This window comes from Stegostoma tigrinum, chromosome 34, assembly GCF_030684315.1.
Source record: "Stegostoma tigrinum isolate sSteTig4 chromosome 34, sSteTig4.hap1, whole genome shotgun sequence".
Taxonomy (NCBI): domain Eukaryota; kingdom Metazoa; phylum Chordata; class Chondrichthyes; order Orectolobiformes; family Stegostomatidae; genus Stegostoma; species Stegostoma tigrinum.
In genome coordinates, this window is record NC_081387.1 from 6,783,307 (window position 1) to 6,805,725 (window position 22,419).

General features: G+C 40.4%; 1 protein-coding gene across 2 annotated transcripts in view; it reads left to right on the forward strand.

Annotated features, from left to right (window-relative positions):
* Positions 1-14,648, forward strand: part of LOC125467718 (class I histocompatibility antigen, F10 alpha chain-like) — a 45,135-nt gene extending 30,487 nt beyond the window's left edge. For both annotated transcript variants that reach the window (XM_059639370.1, XM_059639369.1), the window contains exons 3-6: positions 1,265-1,540; positions 1,746-2,012; positions 7,757-7,861; positions 10,993-14,648. In XM_059639370.1, coding sequence (XP_059495353.1) covers positions 1,265-1,540; positions 1,746-2,012; positions 7,757-7,861; positions 10,993-11,009 — 665 coding nt within the window. In that variant the 3' untranslated portion in view covers positions 11,010-14,648. The remainder of the gene's footprint in view (positions 1-1,264; positions 1,541-1,745; positions 2,013-7,756; positions 7,862-10,992) is intronic.
* Positions 14,649-22,419: the final 7,771 nt, after the last annotated feature.

Sequence of the window (22,419 nt, forward strand, 5' to 3'; positions counted from 1 at the left end):
TCCTAGCACCCCCATCTTCTTTGTTGAGACTTCATAGTGATTGATTACTCCCAAATGGCTTCCTGGGCCATTTCAGAGGGCTGTTGAGGGTCAACCACATTACTGTGGGTCTGGAGTCACGTGTAGGCCAGACCAGGTGGTGAGAGTTTTATCTCCTTCCCTGAAAATGTTAGTGAATAGGTGGGTTTTTCATGAATTGACAGTGACTTCCTGATATTTTGGTTGAATTCAAATTCAAACATCTGCCTTGCATACCCAGAACATTAGCTGCACTTGTGGATTAATAGTCTAAAGAAACTATCATTCCTCCTCCTCACGTTTGCAACTCAAACTGTCGCTGAATAGGGTGCATGGCTGTCTGATTGTGCTCACTGATTTTTCAACTTGGTTGAATTGGAACTTAGCTACCAGGAGACATTTTAATTTTAACATCAGGGAAATATGGACAGCAGATTGCAGCATTACACCTGAAACAATAAATGGATATATGGGACTCTGGCCTAAAGAAAACCTCAGATGCTCTTTTATAATCCTGCAAGTGGTTTGAGAAACTAAGCAAGAATACTTGCTGCAGAGGAGTGATCCAATTGGAAGGAGGCACTGTATTGTAGTTGTGAAGTCAAATGTATTTTCACAGAAATAGATGAATTCAAATGTTTAATAAAATTAGATAAAATCAGAGACTGGGTATTTCCCAGGGTCAGCTGATTATTAATAAGGGACATGCCTGACACTTGAGAGTACCAGTGAAAATCTGGATTATTTTAAGAAAATTCTCCCAAGTATCAATTGTATGATTACTAAAACTATTGTTGCAACACTATTAAGAACTGAACATAATGCATGCATTCATTTAGCAGAGGAAAATCACTGCAGACAGCAGTTTTGAGCCCAACTATGCAATGTAATACATGGAGGAAACCATTGAACCAGTCCTGCTCCTCCATCAATGAGATTATGAATGAGCTGGTTGTGGCTTTAACTGCACTTGTCTTTCAAGTGCTACATCCACCCCCATCCTCGCATTCCATCTCAAACCCCCGCTCCCACCTCCTGCCTTTCCGTACCCTTGGGCTCTCTGTGATGGCAAATGTTAAAGCTCTCGCTGTTGTGCTGTACTTCTATCATCCTGTGTAATAATGCTTGTACACTTGTTTAATGTACTGCTGGATATGAAGGATCAAATGAGAAACCAAAATTGTCAGATTTGTTTTGATCAGATGCAATGAATATTTAAGGGCTCATTGACTGAATTAATGTTTAGGTACCCATTACCTGCAAGGACTGTTTGGCTGTGAGCTGCATGATGCCAATCCGAATGAAGGGATTTTGAAGTTTGCGTTTGATGGCAGATACATCCTCAGTTTTGATAAAGATACATTGGTGTGGATTATACATGATAAGTTTGCAAAAGAATTCAAAGAGAAATGGGATAAGGAAACAAAGATGAACCATTATTTCAAGAGCCTGTTAGAAAATGACTGTCCAGATCTATGGAAGACGTACTATTCAATTGGAAATGCCTCTTTAAGCAGAAAAAGTAAGTCAATAAAAATATGATTGTAGATTTGCTTGTTGGTGTGCAAGGCATTGGCTTACATGCGAGAACTGTAAACACATACATTTTAACTAGTGGCTAATTCAGTTTTAGAAAAGGAGGAAAAGCGAAATGTAATTTCCTTGACTCCAATAATGCACTGTGTGATTTGTGTGGACGTTGAAATAATTATCTTTCTTTCATACAGCTCCCCCTGAGGTCTCCATTATTGCCAAGAGTGGCAGCTACTCTTTTCTACAATGCATTGTGATTGGATTTTACCCACAGCCCATCAACGTGACCTGGTTGAAGAATGGAAAACCTGCTCATGAGACAAACTCTACTGGGTTATTGCCCAATGAAGATGGGACGTTCCAACTAAAGACAACCCTCCAATTCGACCCATATGATGGCAGCCAATATGCCTGTCATATTGAGCACATCAGCTTCCCAGGCGGAAAGACTGTCCTTTGGGGTAAGCACTATTGCTGGATCCTCCTTCAACTAATGATTATTGTGTTGCCCACAGACCCCAAAGCAATCGGATCTCTGAAAGCTGATCAGAGCGCGGTCAACTCTGCTTCTCCTACAAATCTTCAAAATTTTTCATTTAGGCTCTGGTAAGTAACCATAGAACTTCCTAAACGAAATAAATCCTGAGCAACTCCTGTGTTTCTCCCTCAACCCCATTAATTGTTAGTCCATTCTGTTTGGAAGAATAACAATTCCATATTATCTGAATCATGAAATACAGAGGGATCCAGGTATCCTAGTGCATGAATCACAAAGGATTAGTATGCAGATGCAGTAAGTTATTAGGAAAGCTAACGGAACATTTTCATTTATTGCAAAGGTGATTAAATGCAAAATTGAGGAGGTTGGCCTTTAGTTATTGCAGTTCAGATTACTAAAGGAAGTTGCTCAGAAACTATTAGATGTATTGGTGGTCACCTTCCAAAATTCAATTGACTCTGAAACAGATCCGACAGATGGGAGAGTGTCAAATGTAACCTCATGACTTAAAGAGAGGGGAAAGAAAGAACAGAATTGGAGACCAATTAAGCTAACGTCAGGAGTGGGTAAAATGTTGGAATCTGTTATTAAAAATGAGTAAAGAACATAAAAGCATGAACAGGATTGCAAAAAGGTAGTATGAGTTTATGAAATGCAAATTATATTTAACAGATCTGCTGGAGTTTTTTGAGGATGTAATTAGTAGAATAGATCAGCAAGCAATCGGGTGTATTTGGATTTTGAGAAAGCTTTTGATAAGAAGTAGGTAAGTTTGTTTAGATTATGAGATGGGGGTAGGGCTAATATTGAGCCATAGAGCTGCAAAGCACGGAAGCAGATCCTTTGGTCCCTCTCGTCCATGCCAACCAAATATTCCAATTAATCCATTTGCCAGAATTTGGCCGATCTCCCTCTCAAACCCTTCCTATTCGGGTACCCATATAGATGCCTCTCTAAATGTTGTAATCATACCAGCCTCTGGCAGTTCATTCTATGCACACACAGCCGTCTGTGAAAAGAATTGCCCCTTACATCCCTTTTATATCTTTCCCCCTGCTCATTAAACCTGTGCTGTCAGGTTTTGGAACTCCCCTACACTGGGAAAAGATCCTATACTATTTATACTATCCATGTCCCTTATGATTTTATAAACCTCAAAGGTTACCCTTCAGCCTCTGATATTCAAGTGAAAATAGCCCTCGCCTCCCCATAGCTCAAACTCTCCAACCCCAGCAAGATCCTTTGTAAAAGTTTTCTGTGCACTTTCAAGTTTAACTGCATCTTTTCTACAGCAAGGAGACCAGAACTGAATTCAGTATTCTAAGGCTGGCCTAACCAATGTCCTGTACAGCCACCAACATGACCTCCTAACTCCCATTCTCAATTCTCTGTTCAATAAAGGCACATACCAAATTCCCTCTTCAATACACTCTCTACTCCTGACTACACCTTCAAGGAAGTATGAATGTGCACCCCAAGGTCTCTTTGTTTGGTAACACTTCGCAGGACACGACCATTTAGTGTGTAATTCCTGCTCTGATTTTCCTTACAAAAAATCAGAAATCCAACATTTATGTCAATTAAATTCCATCGACCACTTCTCAGTCCACCGCTCATCTGATCAAGCCCTGTTGTCCTCTGAGGTAATCTTCCTCATTGTCCAGCACACCACCAATTTTGGTGTCGTCTGAAAATTCACTAACAATTCGTCCTAAAATCTCATCCAAATCATTTACATAAATGACAAAAAGCAGTGGACCCAGCACCAAGTCATTTGGCACACCACATGTCACAGGCCTCCAGTCCAAAATAAAACAGCCATTTACCACCACCTTCTGTCTCCTACTTTCGAGCCAATTTTGTATCCAAATTTGCGAGCACTCCCTGACTCCACGTGACCTAACTTTGCTAACCAATCTCCCAGGCTAAACCTTGTCAAATGCCTTGCTGAAGTCCATATGGACTATGTCCACCCCTCTGCCTTCGTCAGTCTTCTTTGCTGCATGTTCAAAATACACAATCAAGTTAGTGAGACACGATTGCCCACGCAAAGTCATGTTGACTATCTTTACCCAGTCCTTGCCTTTCCAAATATATATAAATCCTATCCCTCAGAATCCCCTGCTACAGTTTTCCCATGACTGACTTCAGGCTCACCAGTCTATAGCTCCCTGGCTTTTCCTTACCACCTTTCTTCAGTAATGGTACCACATTAGCCACCATACAACCTTCTGGCACTTCACCTGTGGCAACTGATGATACAAATATCTCAGCAAGGGGCCCAACAATCACTTCCTAGCTTCTCACAAAATTCTGGGATACATTTGATGAGTTCCTGGGGATTTATTCACCTTAATGTGTTTCACCTTCACTGTAATAATGACACTTTTTCCATGCGATCACATTTGTGTCTCCAAGTTCTTTAGCTTCCATATCTTTCTCCACAGTAAACACTGAAATGAAACAGTTGTTTATTATCTCACCCATCTGCTGCGGTTTCACACATAGACAGTCTTGATATTCTCTAAGGGACCCCATTCTCTCCCTCGTTACTCTTTTGCCCTTAATGTATTTGTGGAATCTGTTTGGATTCTCCTTAACCTTATTGTCAAAGCTATCTCATATCTCCCTTTTTCCCTCCTGATTTCCCCCTTGAGTATACTCCTACTGCCCTTATACTCATCGAGGAATTCATTTGATCCTTGCTGTCAAAACTAACCATATTCCTCTTTTTCTTGACCAGAGTATTAATTTCCCTAGTCATCCACCATTCCCTGCACCTACCAGCCCTGCTCTTCACATTAACAGAAACATTCTGACTGTGAACTTTCATTACCTCAGTTTGGAAGGCTTCCCCCTTTCCACCTGCCCTTTCACCTGAGAATAACCTCGCCCGGTAAGCTTTTGAAAGTTCTTGCCGAACACCATCATAATTGGCCTTATTCCAAATTGGCAATGATTAGGAATTAGTTGATAGAAAGGAAACACAGTGTGAAAAAATGGGTCTTGTTTGCTGAATAGAAGACATTGATTCACGTAGTGTAGCAAGGCTCGGTACTCAGCCTCAGTTATTCACTATATATTAAAGATCTGGATGAGCGAAACGAATGCGTCATTTCCAAGTTTGTTGCCAATGCAAAATTGGATGGGATTGTGAGTTGTGAGGAAGATGCAAAGAGGTGTCAAGGTTATTTAGACAAGTTGAGTGAACAAAGCACATGACCAATGTATAAATGTGATAAATGTGACGTCAGTGTGAAAAACCGAAAGAAAAGTAGTACTTAAATGGTATATTGGGAAGAGTGGATGTAAGAGAGGATTTGGGTGTCTGACACAGCTATCAATGAAAATAGGCAGGTGCAAGAGGCAAAAGCAAATGCTTCATTGCAAAAGGATTTGATTTCAGAAGTTGTGACGTTCTGTTGCAATTATGATGTGGAGATGCCAGTGTTGGACTGGGATGGACAAGGACAGAAATCACGTGACACCAGGTGAAAGTCCAGCAGGTTTACTTGAAAACACCTTCAAATAAATCTGTTGGACTATAGCCCACTACAGTTATACACGGCATTGGTGAAGCCAAACCTGGGCTTTGCATGCAATTTTGGTCTCCCTACCTATGAAAGGATATATTTGCCATAGAGAGAATGCAGTGGAAATTTACTCAGCTGATATTGGGGAATGTCAGGACTGCCATTGGTGGTTTGACTAGGCATGCAGAATAAAGAACGAGAGGAGATCTTATTAAAAACATAAAATTTTAACAGGCCTGAAATGACTGGATAATTTATTCTAGATGGAGAGTTTCCAACCGATGGACACAATCTGAGGATAAAGGGTACACCATTTCGGACTGATTTGGGGAAACATTTCTTCACTCAAGGGGACCTGAACCTGTGGAACCCTCCATTACAAAAGGCTGTGGAGAGCAGTCACTGAATATACTCAATAAAGAAAGAGAGGCATTTTTAGATTTCGAAAGGATCAAGGGGTTTGGGAAGAATGCAGGAATCTGGCAGAGAACAGGCATCTTCACATTTCAGAGTGGAACATGCTGAAAGAGTTCAATGACATATTCCTGCACATAGTGCGTAGTATCCAGGCCACAGGAGAAACCACACTTTGGAAACTGCACATTTACGGGTCATGTTATTTATGGAAGGATGTAAATGGGTTGGTGACAGTTGAAATAAGATTTCCCTGACCAACACCTGGAATAAGTCCAAATAAAAGCAAAATACCGTGGATGCTTCAAATCCTAATATTTATATTTTAACTGCTGGAGAAACTCAGCAGTTCTACCGGAATCTGTGGAAAGAGTAAGAATGTTAACATTGAGTCTAGTGGCTCTTCCTTAGAACCAAATTGATTGTTTTTGTGCATGTTGATAAAAGTGGGCATAGAGAAAAGTTGAACAGATGGTAAAGGGTGATTGTATCAAAAGACAAGGTGAGTGCTTATGGTAGTAAAGGAGTGATTGAAGTGCGATATAGACATTGGATAGGAGAAAATAATTTGCACCTCTGAGTCACATCCAGCAAGACACAAACAGGGGGAATGTGGTTGGGTGATGTGATCAAAATGAAGGACAGTGTTTATGCTCTGAAGTTATTGAACTCAATTTGAATCCTGAATGCCGTAAAATGCCTGAGTGTAGAATAAAATGCTGCCCCTCCAGCTCACATTGAGCTTCAATGGAACAAAGCAGGCCTCTCATTGAAATGTTATCTTGGGAGCAAGATCATTTATTGATTTGACTGATTTCTCCACCAATGCTGTGACATTAGAGGAGTCTCTTTAACATGTCTGGAAATAAATGGAGTGTCTCATTGAGATCAGTTGAACAGAGTCGTCTCGTATCTTCTGCACGTTAAAAGAGTAAGTGATGATGTGATTGCAACATATATAAGGTCCTATCAGATCATGATAAGTTTGATTTGGAGCATATGTTCCCTTTTCTGAGGAATTGAGATCTAGAGCTCACTGTTTTGGAAAATAAGACATCAACAATTTAACATGAGGTAAATTTATTTTTCTCTTGGACGGTCACAAGTGTTTGGTATTCTCTTCCTGAAAAGGTAGTGGAACAGAGTCCTTGAATATTTTTACGGCAGGGATGGTTAGATTCTTGTTCAGCCAGGGACAGAAAAGTTATCATACTGAGCCATTGTGCTGATTTCTCATTGCAGTCAGATAAGCTATGATCTTGTTCAGCAGTGGAGAACGTTCAAATGACTGGCATACTGCTGCACCTTCTTGATAGGTTCTGATTCAACAAGCAGATTGTGTCATCTGTTGACCTTCTCTCACGCAGTGTGAACATTTCAGAGTTTGCAGATGTGCCCATTGCACAGAGAAGTGCGTGTCATTCATTTGAGTTGAGAAGCTTTTTTTGGCCGATAAAATTGTACCTCCTCCTCCATTTCTGTGTCCCTTCATTTGTTGCTTCCCCTCTTTTTGTTTCTTTTTCCTTTTCTGGCCTTATCCTCCCCATCTTCTTCTTTTAATTTCTACCCTCAGACTTATTCTCCCTTCCCCCTCCCTTGTTTCTAAGTACAGTAATAAATTGTGTACTTCATGTCATGGGAATAGAAATCATATTAAACATTCCCATTACTTGAGCAATGTTATGACTATATGATTATGTATGTCATTGACCTTCCATTCAAAATTTTAAAATCAAAAGTGCTGTATAATATTTTTCAGAAGGAAAAGTGAAGAACAGCAAAAATGTGGGGCTGATTGTCTTGGGTGTACTGGTGTCACTGGCAATTATTCTTATCATATTTATATGGTGGAGGAGACAAAGAGGTAGGCAAGTTTTTCTTTAATGTATCACAGAGTAACTTTGCAAAAAATATTTTCTCACCCATGTGCATGATTATGCTTGATTTTACAACATTCAGAAATGGTAGTGACGGTGGCTCAGTAGGTAGCACTGCTGCCTCACAACACCAGGGGCCAAGGTTCAATTCTATCCTCTAGCAACTCTCTGTATGGAGTTTGCACATTCTCCCTGCGTCTGTGTGAGTTTCCTCTGGGTGCTCTGGTTTCCTCCCAGTGTCCAAAGGTGTGCAGGCGTGGTGGATTGGGCATGCTAAATTGCCCATATTGTTCAGGGAAGTGTAGATTAGAGGGATGGGTTTGGGTGGCTTGAGTTCACTGTGGACTTGTTGGGCTGAATGGCCTGTTTCCACACTGTAGGGATTCTGTGCCGTTTTCTCAAGGAAAGATTTTCTCATGAAAGTTTGTTTCATCAAAAATAAAACAATAAAATTCAAAGTAATGGTGGACTGTATCAAAAAAGACTTGATACAAAGTAAGTTAGAACACCATAGGAAGCTTGTTCTGAGTCATCTTCAGTTATTCAAGGTAACATATAATGGACATGAAGGTTTTTGTAAATGCGAACAATTGACAGATGGAATTTAATGCTGAGAAGTGTGAAGTTATATATTTTGGTACTAAGAATGAGAAACGATAATAAAACAAAGGCAGAATTCTAGAAAGGGCAAGGGTAAGCAGGAAACCTGGGATATATGTGCACCAACATTTGAATGTTATTGTGTGGGCTGGAAAAGGTGTTAGAAAAAGATGAGCACTATTGTGCACTGGAAACTGGAGTGCAGAACAAATAAACAAGGAATTTGTGAGGGAATTTTATAAAGACGCAGATTTGGTTTCAAGACAGAATTGTGTCCTGTTGCACCCACCTTTTTCCTTCTTGGAGGAAAACTTCACAGAGGCCACAGAAAGGTTTGTGAGAATGTTTCTAGCAATGAGTGAGTTCTCTTATGTTACCTGAAAAAAAAAGGAATGTTCTACTTGGAAGTGTCTATACAGAGAAGTAACTGGATAGCAGTGATTGAAATAATGCTATGCCTAGACAGATACTGAAAGGAAGAAACTGCTCCAATGGTGGATGGGCTGTAAATCAATGATCACTATTATGAGGCTAATTAATGGCAAAATAGCCAACAACAACATGAGGATACCTTTCCACTTCAGCTAACAGAGCGGTGTAAGACAGATTCAGTTGTGACTTTCAAAGGGCCTGTGGATATATGGCTTCAGAGAAAACATTTCCAAGAAAGGACAGGAGTGTATGACGAGTTGAGTTCCCCTCAGACGGCCAGCCTCCTTAAGTGCTGTGACCGTTTAATTATTCCATAAACCTATATCACTGTCACCTAAATTTCAAGATTGCAGTCTGAGCGAGTGAAACATCTGCCAGAGGCTTATCTCTGACACATGAGGACATCAATCTGTACTGGTGAATAAATCTGACTTGTAAACTGAGCTGCTCAACCCATAATTCTGCCCATTGTGACAATACTTTGATCTTGGAATGGAGCCGAGGTTCGGGTCACTGAACCCTGAACGCTGACCTAGCTTCAAATCAACAATGTCCACCAGTGATCATCAAGCCTCCAAGTAAGATTGAAATGAATCAATTGTATTCTGGGTGTATGCCAGTGTCTGATTTGAATATTTTTTCTTCTGGCTTTTGCTGTTCAGTTTGAGTAATTTCAGCATGGCATAAACAGCCCCACAAAAGCAGGACATTGTCAGCTGCTAACAGCTAAAGTGTACAATCTTGTATAAGGTATGTATTAAGATATCTCTGATACAGCTGCATTTGTCGTTCACACAGCAAGCAGGATTGTATGTGTTTCATGAACAATGCACAATATCATGAAATGGAATATAATAACATGGAATTGGACCATAGATATAAAAAGAGTTTAAAATTTGTTGGACATTATAAGTTCATTGTTATATAGCATGGAAACAGGCCATTTTGGTCCAACTTACCCATGCTGACCAGCTTTCCCAAACTGAACTAGCCCCATTTGCCTGCGCTTGGCCCATATCTCTCAAAATCTTTCTTTTCCTTGTACCTGTTTAAATGTCTTTTTAATTGCACCAACATTTACCATTTCCTTTGGCAGCTTGTTCAACATACGCATCACCCTCTGTGCAGAACAGGTTGTGCGTCAGAACCTTTTAAATCTCTCGCCCTCTCAACTTAAACCTATGTCCTCTAGTTTTAGACTCCCCTACCCTGGGGTAAAAGACCTTTTGCTAATTACCTTATCAGTGTCCCTCATGATTTTATAAACCTCTATAAGGTCACACCTCTCTCGGGGGGGGAAAAATGTCCCAGCCTATTTGAACCTCCCATCACCATTAAATGTTCCAGTCTCAGTTATATCCTTGAAAATCATTTTTTGCATTTGAAAGCGTGAACCACTTTGATCTACTTTGTCAACACCGTATTCTTGGCAACTTGGTGATTCCCATGGAGTCACTGCTCTTGGCCTCTGCTCTGAGGAGCCACAGTAAATTTGTATTCTGATTTCTTCAGACCTCAGGCCAGGGGATTCCTACAGGATTGACTGGATGGCCATGAGTTGCATCCCTCTGCTTCATACTCCCTCAGCTTTTAACTTCTCAGCCCAAGAGCTACCGCCAGCGTACTCTCGTGTTGCAGAGTTGCCTGTGGCAGTCTTCTCCCCACCGAGAATTTTTCTATGAATGCATTTCCCTGCAATAATTACAATACTGGACTCTCTTTACTGGAATTCAAAGACATCACTGGTAGGAAGTGACAGGTTGTAGTCAAATATTCACAAATGATGTATCATTCAAATTACTTTTAAGCAGTGTTTGCAGTTTTTGATCTCCGATGTCCTGTCAATGACTGTGACTGGCTCACTTTCCCAAAGGTGCATGAGACCAAATAAGAGTATTAAAGTTGTGAAAATATAATTTTGGTGGATGTTGATGTGTTGGGAAATGGTCTTATAAAAATTGCACTCTTGTCGATAATGTTTGGGATCTATTGTGAAAAGAGAATGAATACATTGCCTCATTTACTACACTACACTCTTCAGTGTTTGTTTTTCTGGATTTTCTAACATTTATTTTCCGTTCTCTAGGTTACAATGTTATTTAACCAGGGCCTGAGATGGTGAAATGCTTGAGTGGAATTGGCAGCAAGACAGACTGAAATTAATAATTTCTTTGTAACTACAGCTGTTTTAATTGCATAATCATTTTAAATGCATTTTATATTTCTAATAATTTTACTAAAATATTAATTATTTGCTCAAAAACAAAAAAGTAGTTGCTGGAAAAGCTCAGCAGGTCTGGAAGCATCTGTGGAGGAGAAAACAGAGTGAACTCAGAGTTCTGAGGAAGAGTCACTGGACCCTAAAAGTTAACTCTGTTTTCTTCTCCACAGATGCTGCCAGACCTGCTGAGCTTTTGCAGCAACTTTGTTTTTGTTCCTGATTTACAGCATCCACAGTTCTTTTGCTTTTAATTATTTGCTCAACTTTGGAATGAGTAATGCCATGTTTGATCTATAATTGCATAAACTGATTCTATATATTACATAATGGCAGCAATGAATTCAAAAGCATGTGCGGTCAATATTATTCCTACATCCCAGAGATGTACTGGATGTTGGCCTCAGGTTGAGGACCTGCACTTGTCGGATTAGGTAATGGGTATAGAAGTTCTGTTCAACCAGTGGGTGCACAACTGAGCATCACAAACTTTATCAAAAGTTACTACTCACCTATTGTATCCATGCAACATTGGCGAGGAAAACCCAACGATGATACTTCCCTCTATAAGTGAAGAGATTGATGTTGATGTAGCATGTCTGCTGTTAACAGGATCATTCTAAATGGGAATAAAACTAAAAGACCTTGCCCAACTGGCATGTAATCTTTACCTGTCAGCATTAAGTGAAGCACATCTCCATAAAGTTCATGCAAGGTGTAAAGGTATTTTCAGAATATTTTAGAGGGAAGTTTTAACAGTGGCAAGGGATGACCGCAAACCTTGGACATGTGGACTTTGCCTCTGTCAGAGACTTTTGTTCCACCTTATGAAGGAAACTATTCTCAACACACGATTGAAAAAGTACTGTACGACATTAGTCCTTATTAACTCCCATCACGTATCCCACTCAATGTTAAATTTCATTGATCTCTGGAAAAAAAACTGCTGTTTGTGGCATGTAACAGGTTATATCTGCTTACTCCTATTTTGCGCAGCTATTGTGGGAGCTATTCATTTTGAACTCGGGACCCATTAAAGCCTAACCTATGTGTTATTTCCCGAAGATAGATAGTGACTAGATTCAATGGATATTTGAGTAGATTTTTTAACTGCTCTCTGAATTTTGTTTGGGAAACTGCATAAATAATGGTGTTTGTGCAGGAACTCAAGTGTTGCAGCATGTATCCTGTTTGCTCCATAATGGTAAAAGGATTACTGTAATCTGTGTGCAAGTATTCAACATCCATAACTTGTACACATATATAATGAGTAAATGTGACTATCCACAGCAGTATGAAGCTACCAGATATGGCCAATAGTAAAACAATGGATTTTCTTCGGTTTTCCATTTCAGTGTCTTTGTCACTACCCCGGAGACCCTTCCTGATCCTGCTTGTCAGTAGAATATGCCTGATGGTCAGGCCATTGAATATAAGGATCAAGAGAAAAGGAATAAAAGGCATGAAAGCTATATCAATCCATAAGAATGTAACCCACAGAGGAACAGTGTACAAGCTTAATTTTATATTGCAGAACCATGATATATTATTAATTATTATGCGTGGTTCAAACGTAAAGTAAATTGGTATGTTTTCCAGGATGCTCAGCACCCATATCATGGTGACAACTATTGCTGCCGACTTTTCAGTGCAATATTGTGTTCTTGCTTTTTGGCAACAAATAGCAACAAATCTGTCAAAGGTGAAAGCTACAGTCAACCAGACAGAGCATTCAATAAAAGCAAAAATTAGGAAGAAATTCAGACTGCAAATGGGTGTATAGTCCAAGAAGGAATCTGGGAAATAAACTTCATTCATCTCGTAGAGAACCACATCAAATAGGAGGACCAGTAAATCTGCTGCTGCCATGGATACCAGGTAAATTGTGATGCATTTAGAGAGGCCACATTTTCCACGGGAGAGAATCGCAATTGTTACCAAATTGGCTGTACATGGAGAAGAAATGAAATAGATCAGTACAGTATATTTCAAAAGAGAGCAAAATAAATGACAATGACCAAGGTTTTTTTCCCATTAACTCTCATCCAAATAATTTTGATAATTCTGAGGATGCATATCAGCAAAATATCATTTATTGTCAAAGTCAGTCAAGCAACAAATTAGAGATTTAAGCACCAATTTTCAGAACACCTCATTAAAGTTTCTAATTTGTTCATACAATTTTAGAGGCAAGCAATGAAGTTAGGGATTTATTGCAGCACATTTACAGATTTAGTGCATCACTTACAACTTTCTCAATGTTACCATAAACCGCACAAAATAAATGTTCCATTCCTTGTGAAGACTAGCATTCATAGAATCACGGTCACTTCTGGCACAAATGGAGTTCATTCAGCTCTTCATGGAACAATCTATTAATTCCTGTTCTGCTGCTCAGTCTTAGTATGCCTGTGAGGTTGTTTAATTCAACTGTCGATTCAATCTTCTCTAGAAACCATTGATTATTTCTACCGCCATCCCATCAGAGAATTACAACTCACTATCTCAGAAAAAAAACACTGTTTCTTGTTGAAGATACTAAATCTGTGTCCATTAGTGCTTCTCAATTCATGAGAAGAGTTTTTGTTTGTTGGTCTTTTTCCAATTAATCACAGCAGAATTTTAGAATCACAGTTACTTTGGCACAGAAGGGCATCTTTCCACCCATTTTATGGGCTGTTGAGTGAATTTGTGTCTTCTGCTATTTGTCTTCCCATCTGCCAGTTCCCTTTGAATTGTCGTGTCACATCAATGTCATCTCACCTTATTTCTTTTAGTTCAAAAATATATTGCCAGAAATTCTTTTACATTGAATTCCATATACAACTTATCAACAGATTCTATTGCCTTTACCCTTGAGATGTTATTGGGATAACAGCCCATTGATTTCTATACTTCTATAAATTAATGTCCTTTATCTGCCTACACACAGGTATGCAGGCACTGCCTTAAAGCTTCCTGCCCAACGAGGAATTCGGTGTAAGACTTTGTAACTCCTTATCTTCCTACATATCGGTATGCAGACACTGCCTTAAGCTTCCTGGCTGAATCGATTTAGAATTAAACTGTCTCAAATAAGGTTAAGTGAGAAACATTTGTAAAGGTGTGAGGCTTCTGAAGTATGTAACTTCTGTCTCTAACAAAGAGGCCAGGGCACTGACTTTGTTCCAGACAGACACATCAGCAACTTGAAATTACAATCTGTCTCGTTGACAACTTGAAATCGCCTCCTGCCATTAGCAGTCACTTCATGAACGATCTATACTATATCCTGGTCTTTTATGTTCTTGGTGTAATAATTGTTTTGTATCCTGCCTTTGTCTGTTGTAATAATTGTTTCATGTATCATGTCATTGTGAGAAGTGAAATTGTTTTATGCATTATGTACCTAGTAAAGTATAAAAAGCGGAGATTGCTGCTCGGGGAGAATTACTTACGAGACTCTGCACTCTGTGCTGGGCTAAATACAATGATTCTCCACAGCTTGTACTTGCTTGGTAATAAAGGATTTGTGTTTTTTTAAACAGGTCAGTGTCTTGTTATTGCATCACGTCTGTGAGGGTCTCCGAAAACGAACCTGACACCCTGTTCCAGGCAACTGTCAACATTCTCACTGTTTGTTCCTCCTATGTTTTGCGATCATTGCAAAAAATCAAAATTTTCCTCCAAATCAAAGTTTTAAGTCAACAAAATATAATGGAAAATGCTTCATAATTTGCAATCAATCTGCTCTCTTCTAATCTACCCCTAACATCAAAAAAGAACAACAACTTTGGCAATGGATATGCTTGATGGTGTTGTAATACCAGTCTGGACAGGATTAAAATTGTCTTATTAGCACTGTAAAAATTCATGATTACTGGATCAGTCAATAAGTGTTTCTGCAGAACTGTAGTTTCATTTTAGGCCAAGCTACACATACCATCACAATTTTAAAACTTTTTTTTCCCCTGAATAAATGTTACTTTCATGCATATGACTAGTGTGGGAACTAAGTGGTATACAAGACAATGAGAGGCATAGATAGAGTTGATAGCCAGAGACTATTTCCCAGGGCAGAAATGGCTAGCATGAGGGGTCATAGTTTTAAGCTGGTTGGAGGAAAGTATAGAGGGGATGTCAGAGGGGGGTTCTTTACACAGAGAGTTGTGAGAGCATGGAATGCGTTGCCAGCAGCAGTTGTGGAAGCAAGGTCATTGGGGTCATTTAAGAGACTGCTGGACATGCATATGGTCACTGAAATTTGAGGGTGCATACATGAGGATCAATGGTCGGCACAACACCGTGGGCTGAAGGACCTGTTCTGTCCTGTACTGTTGTATGTTCTATGTTCTTTGTTCTATAAGTGGTGTCTCTGAATGAGCAACCTGGAAACCCAAGCAAAAATTGCAAGGATATGAGTTTTAATCATATCATTATGGCAAAGTTTAATTCAATAAAAAAAGCTATGTTCATGTAACCACTGACAATTAGTGTACCCAGATGACTTTTGTCCTGTAGTTAACCTTTCATGATCTAGCATATATGTAATTCCAGATCCATAGTAACTTGGTTAATACTAAACTACCCTAACTTAGGAATGGACAATAAATGTTGGTACATGTCAGCAATGCACACATGCAGTGAACTGGTTTCTAAAAAGGAGAACCATAATATCTGTCAACTGCTGTAATCGTTAACGTTTATTTTCATGGGTTAAATCTGAGAAGAGACCTCTCCTATGGGCAATGATGCAAATTGAGGTATATGGGTATAACATACCACTAGCCAAAGAAGCATTTGCCACATTTCTGGAGATCACAGAAAAAGTGCTTTCAAACATCTGCATCAGCAAGGACAACATACTCACTCTTCTGGACCTATGCCTCACCACACACTTCATACTTAATGGCCAAATATACAAACAAATCAATGACACACATATGGGGTCAGTCAATTCAGGACTTATTGTACAGACAGTCCTGCAAAGACTGGAACTCGCTCCCCCTCCCCCTCATGCAGCCAAAACTGTGGATTCAAAATGTGGACGACACATTTTTCATCATTAAACACACCTAGTTAGAAGAAACTCACCATCTCATCAACAATGCTGCCACCGTGATCAGGTTTACAAGAGAAGAGGAAGACAACAATCAACTTCGATTCCTCGATGTCTATTTCTCTATTTCAGTGGCTGGAGTCATCAGAGCATGAGCTGGGGCAGCTGCGAAGGTAAATTTGTGTAGACAATACTTGCCTCATGAATAGTCGGAGCAAAGGCTGAGCAGGAACAAATGCAGACATGGGGACTGCTGGGTAAATAAACTGATATGTTGGGGCAGTGGCTAAACCTGAAACACTACACGTGTAGTGTCACCCACTCATCCTCCACCTCTAACGAGACAGAATGACTCTGTGTGGAGAGTCAGTAAGGTGATGGCTTTTCTTTTTTTGTTTCCTTTTTTCTTTATTTCTTTTGGCAATTTAGAGCAGAGGGCATGGAAGCTCAGGCATTTGTATGCTCCTCTTGTAGGCTGTGGGAGAAAGGGTCATTGCTGGTGTCTCCTCTGACTTCACCTGCGAGAAGTGAACCCAACTCCAGCTCCTCACAGACCACGTTAGGGAACTGGAGCTGGAGCTGGATGAACTCCGCACCATTCGGGAGGCTGAGGGGGTGATAGAAAGGAGTTTTAGAGAGGTACTCACAGGATAAGTTACAGGACAAAAGTAGGAGGGTGACCATCAGGAAAGGGAAAGCAGACAGTGCAGGAGTCCCCTGCGGCAAATTCCCATAATAATAAAGATGCCACTTTAGATAATATAGGGGGGTTGACATACCAGTAGAATGCCATTGTGGCTAGGATTCTGGCACTGAGCCTGGCTCTGTGGCTCAGAAGGGAATGGGGGAGAATAGGAGAGTGATAGTGATAGGCGATTCAATGGTGAGGGAAACAAACAGGAAATTCTGTGTTCATGAACAAGGCTCCTGGATGGTGTGTTTGCTGGCAGGTGCCAGGTTCAGGGAGGTCTCAGGTTTACTCTACAGGGTTCATAAGGGGGAGTGTGAGCAACCAGAAGTCATGGTGCAAAGTGAGTGATGGATGCATGGAATGCATTGCCAGTGGTGGTAGTAGAGGCAGATACATTAGGGGCATTTAAGCGACTCTTGGATAGGCACATAGATGATAATAATATGAAAGGTATGCGGGGTAGCTTGGTCTTAGAGTTGGATAATAGGTCGGCACAACATCGTGGGCTGAAGTGCCTGCACTGCACTGAACTGTTCTATGTTCTATGATCTATATCGGGGTAGAAAGAATGACCAGAGAGGAGTTCCAAACCACAGTATGCAGGATGGCAACCTACAGTGACCAATTCCTGAATTTCCACAGCAATCACCTCAATATCCACAAACATATTTTGTGTTAGGACAGTATTCAGACAAGCCACAACACACTGCAACACGACAGAACTACACAAGAAGGAGGAAGAGAACATACACGAGGTACTTAATAACAACAGATATTCCAATAAATTCAGCTGCAGGTGCCTACTAGATAGAGAATGCCAAAAGGATACAGCAGGCCCCGAGACACTGGCCACACTACCAGATATCAAGAACATATCAGAACTGACGAGACTCCTACAACCACTTGGAATTACGGGAGCACACTGACCCACAGACACACTATGACAAACACTCACGAGGACCAAAGGCTCCATACCCATGACATGCAAGACCAACAAAATACTTTGCAATGATTGCAACAAACATTACATTGCCCTGACCGGAAGGAAACTAGCCCTCAAGATACACAACACCAGCGAGCTGTAAAGTGACACCATGAGCTTTCCCTCATCTCAGTGCACTCTATAAAGGTCTTTAATTTAACTGGGACAACTGAGTTTCCTAGCTCAGGCCAACCACTCACAGCATGGGAATTCCTCCAGGCCTGGTTTTCAACCAGTTATGGAGTTGACAAGCATGTGGAATTAGACCCCAGATCCAGGATGCTGTCCCTGGAGCAGAGGACAGGTTCTTATGAGGAAAGGATATGGAAGCTTGAGCTTTTCTCATTGGAACGAAGAAGGATGGTTCTTGCTTCTCACAACTGTCTATGACAAATCCCAATTTAACAGACAATTACTTAATCCCAAGTGGAGTAGATCAACGTCTTTTATCAGAGCCCTCACTGATGACGTTACCGAGAATAGCGGCTAAACGTCTGTAGGATAGCCAGCCAATTGGGCGAGCAAACCAACGTTCTCGTCCACAACCCGAAGCTACAAATCTTCGTAAGAGCCTTATACCTCCAATGTTGTGAAGATGAGCAATTTAGAGCAAACCAGGCTCTAGACACAAGCTTTTGCAAATGAAAATGTGAATCAAATGAAAGCAAAATCAGGCAAGGCATGTAACGAGGGAAATCGCTGATCTTACTTTCACGTCCATTGCTAAAATGACTGCAATCTCTTGGAAATAAAATGTAAGTAATTAGGAGGAACAGATCAGAAGCCCTCATGTCTGTTCTCTGGTTTTTCTTCATAATCGGAGGCTTCGACGACTCATCTGCGCTGTTGCGACGACCCCGCTATAAGCTGACCTTTACGAGGGAAACAAGACCCAAGTATCTCTTTTAAACCGAACTTCAACCAGGCCTCGTTCCACAGATCCATTTGAGAAGTCAAATGCTTTGTTGACACACACAACACTCAGCCTGAAAAACTCCTGCTGTTGGTAATTAAGCAGCTCCGACAGTGGCATCCCTCTCTAATTCAAACTTCAATGTTTCACAACAGTCATGTGTGAATGAGCTGTGCTATCCCTCGCTGCCACTACCTCGCTAATAAAGGCTCTAAAAACAAATGTCAAAAGACTCCGAGTTATAGTCGACTGTCATGGGCGGGCTGCAGACTTACTCTTCTCAGTCCAACCTCGCAGCGGAATAGTACCCTGCAAAAAACTGTAAGCCGATATATCGGGAGAACGTAAATTCTGGTAGCTCACAGAAAATTGCACTGAATCTACGTTATTGAGATGTAGTACTTGATTAACGCGTTAACAGTGTATCAAATGCCATTTATACCGAATAATACTTTTATATGATGCCAACATTACACGGATAGAAGCCAGTAGCACAATTAAAGGCAGGCAAAGACAGTCGCTGATGAGGAGTACTTACAAGGAACACCAAACAGTGCAAGCATAGGGTAGTAAATTTTTTCGACCTGTGTAATTATTGAAGGTTCCATTTTCTACAACAACAACGAAGCTTGTTGCAGGAAACTGCGCAGAGCTGATATGTGGTCGATCAAGCTCCTATATATCCAAGAAAGGCCGAGAAAGGTAATCTCACCACGTCATAATTGACACAAGGTACATCTACACGAGTTGGCATATTAGGTACCTATTCCTGGCACGATAGAAACTGGGGAATAATAAAAATCCCACTGGCGATATAAACATCAGACTAAATACAATTAAAAGCCAGAGTGACTATATTAGTTTGCACTTAGAAGATGAAAATGAATTTATACATAGCTTTGAGGATTTGGACATTCGTTCGTTACTGTTTCTCTCACTGAAAATGTCCCTGTGCGAGGTAAAGGGAGATAGATTAACCCAGGAATCAAACTTTTGTTCTGCTGCACTTTAAAGATCTCTTGGGAGGACTTAAATTTAAGGCGTACTCTTTTTTTCAAATTTCCTACATATAAGAACAAAAGAAATAACAACATGGGTGGATCATTCGGCCCCTCGAACCTGCTTCATCATTCAATAAGATTACAGTTGATTTTATTGAGGCATTAAATTCATTCCCTCGCACCCAATAATCCTTTTATTGGGTCACTTTTCACTTTTATTGGCTCACTTGTCAATCAGAACTGTCTATCTAAGCCTTGGATATATCCGATTACGTAGGCTCCTCTGCATGTATTTGAAAAGAATCTCAATGCGAACGATCCTTCTTATGCCCAGCTTATTTATTTTGAACTGAAAAGTGTACCCCTCAATCAACGCAGCGAAGGAACATTTAGATGTTCTTTTCCACACTAAACTCCACATCCATTTGATTCAACCCAGACTTCAAGATTGATATCTAAATGTTGTCAAATTTTTCCACGTTAACATCGATGGTAATTTTGGCATGGGTAATATGAAATTTGCATGTTTTTTTCAGTCTGTGAAGTTATTGACTATTGACCCCACAATTTGCTCACATTTATTTGTTGTCAGAATTTCCCTTGTGGGAAACTAAAGAAGGAATCTTCGTTGAGCAGCTTTATGTTCGTAATTTCTCACATATCGGTGGTGCGAAGAGGGAAGACTGCGTACGTCAGCCTAAGTTCCGATGAATCGAATGAATGTTGAAAGGTGAGAAGAGACAGGCTGCATAACGTTATATGAAAAACAGCACGATCTAGGCCGATATAAAACCAGCTTCACATTACCACCAAAGACAATTATCACAAGCATTTAAAACAATGGAAATTTTTTTAAAAAGCAAAACAGCCCTTGATCCATTGTTGCCTATTTTACAATTCTGCCTGAAACTAATTTCAGGTTGTTCTTGATTTAGTCATGTGAGTCAGGATTTCAGTAAATTTGTGTTGTCCTTCGTTAGTAAGTAAAAAGGGAGGAGGGAGCGAAAGAGTCAGAGTTAGAATATAGAGTGTCAAGTAACTTCCAACGTTCCAGACAATATATTCTGATCTATTTGAGTAAATGTAGCTGAAGTTAGATGTGTTTGAGATAGCGTTTTCTGAAACCCCTCATTAACAATTAGTGCTTTGAGATTTTTAATCCAATTCTTCGACTCTCTTTGAATTCACCCTGAGCTAAGTTAAGGTTTCTGTGCGTGAACTCAAATGTAGAAAAACCTAGCATGTCTTCCATAATGGCAAATGAATGATTGTTATCTGAACATGAACTGAAGGACTTCATTGTGCAAAGTAAAAATGTTCAAATCTTCACGTGCACAACACTGTTTGACTGCTTGAAATGACAAATAGTAATCTGTAGGTTTCCTTCGGTTCTCAAGTTCTGGCTCATTATGATCCTAAAAATAATTTTTCACCACAGACCCTTCTTCCCACCATTGGCCAATGCAATGTGCAGTATCCATCTATTGAGCAATACAACCGGCAAAGGTAGTGCGAATAATGATAATGCACAACACTCTTGTAATTGAGCTCAAATAGAACAATACAGCGCAGAGCAGGCCCTTTGGCCCTCCATGTTGCGCCGACCTGTGAACTAATCTAAGCTCATCCCCCTACACTATCCCATCATCATCCGTATGCTTATCCAAGAACTGTTTAAAAGCCCCTAATGTGGCTGAGTTAACTACATTGGCAGGCAGGGTGTTCTACGCCCTTACCACTCTGAGTAAATAACCTGCCTCTAATGTCTGTCTTAAATCTATCATCCCTCAACCCTCAATTTGTAGCTATGCCCCCTCATACAAACTGACGTCATCATCCTCTGAAAAAGACTCTCACTGTCTCCTGAGATGCTGCTTGGCCTGCTGTGTTCATCCAGCCTCACATTTTATTATCTTGGAATCTCCAGCATCTGCAGTTCCCATTATCCCTCACTGTCCACCCTGTCTAATCCTCTGATCATCTTGTATGTCTCTATTAAATCCCCTCTTAGCCTCCTTTTGACCAATGAGAACAGACCCAAGTCCCTCAGCTTTTCTTCATAAGGCCTTCACTCCAGGCCAGGCAACGTCTTGGTAAATCTCCTCTGCACCTTTTCCAATGCTTCCATATCCTTCCTGTAATGGAGCAACCAGAACTGTATGCAATTTTCCAAGTGAGGCCGCACTAGCATTTTGTACAGTTGCAGCATGACATCATGGCTCCAGAACTCAATCCCTCTACCAATAAAACCTAACACACCGTAAAGCCTTCTTAACAGCACTATCAACCTGGGTGGCAACTTTCAGGGATCTATGTACATGGACACCAAGATCCCTCTGCACATCCACACTACCAAGAATCTTTCCATTGGCCCAGTATTCTGCCTTCCTATTATTCTTCCCAAAGTGAATCACTTCATATTTATCCGCATTGAACTCCATTTGCCACCTTTCAGCCCAATTCTGCAGTTTATCCAAGTCTCCCTGCAACCTGCAACATTCTTCCACACTGTCCACCACTCCACCGACTTTAGTATCATCTGCAAACTTACCAACCCAACCACTTATGTCTGTGTCCAAGTCATTTATATAAATGACAAATGGCATTTTGTCAGATGCTGTTTGTCATCTGACAAAAACAGATCCTTGAGGTACACCACTAGTAGCTGGA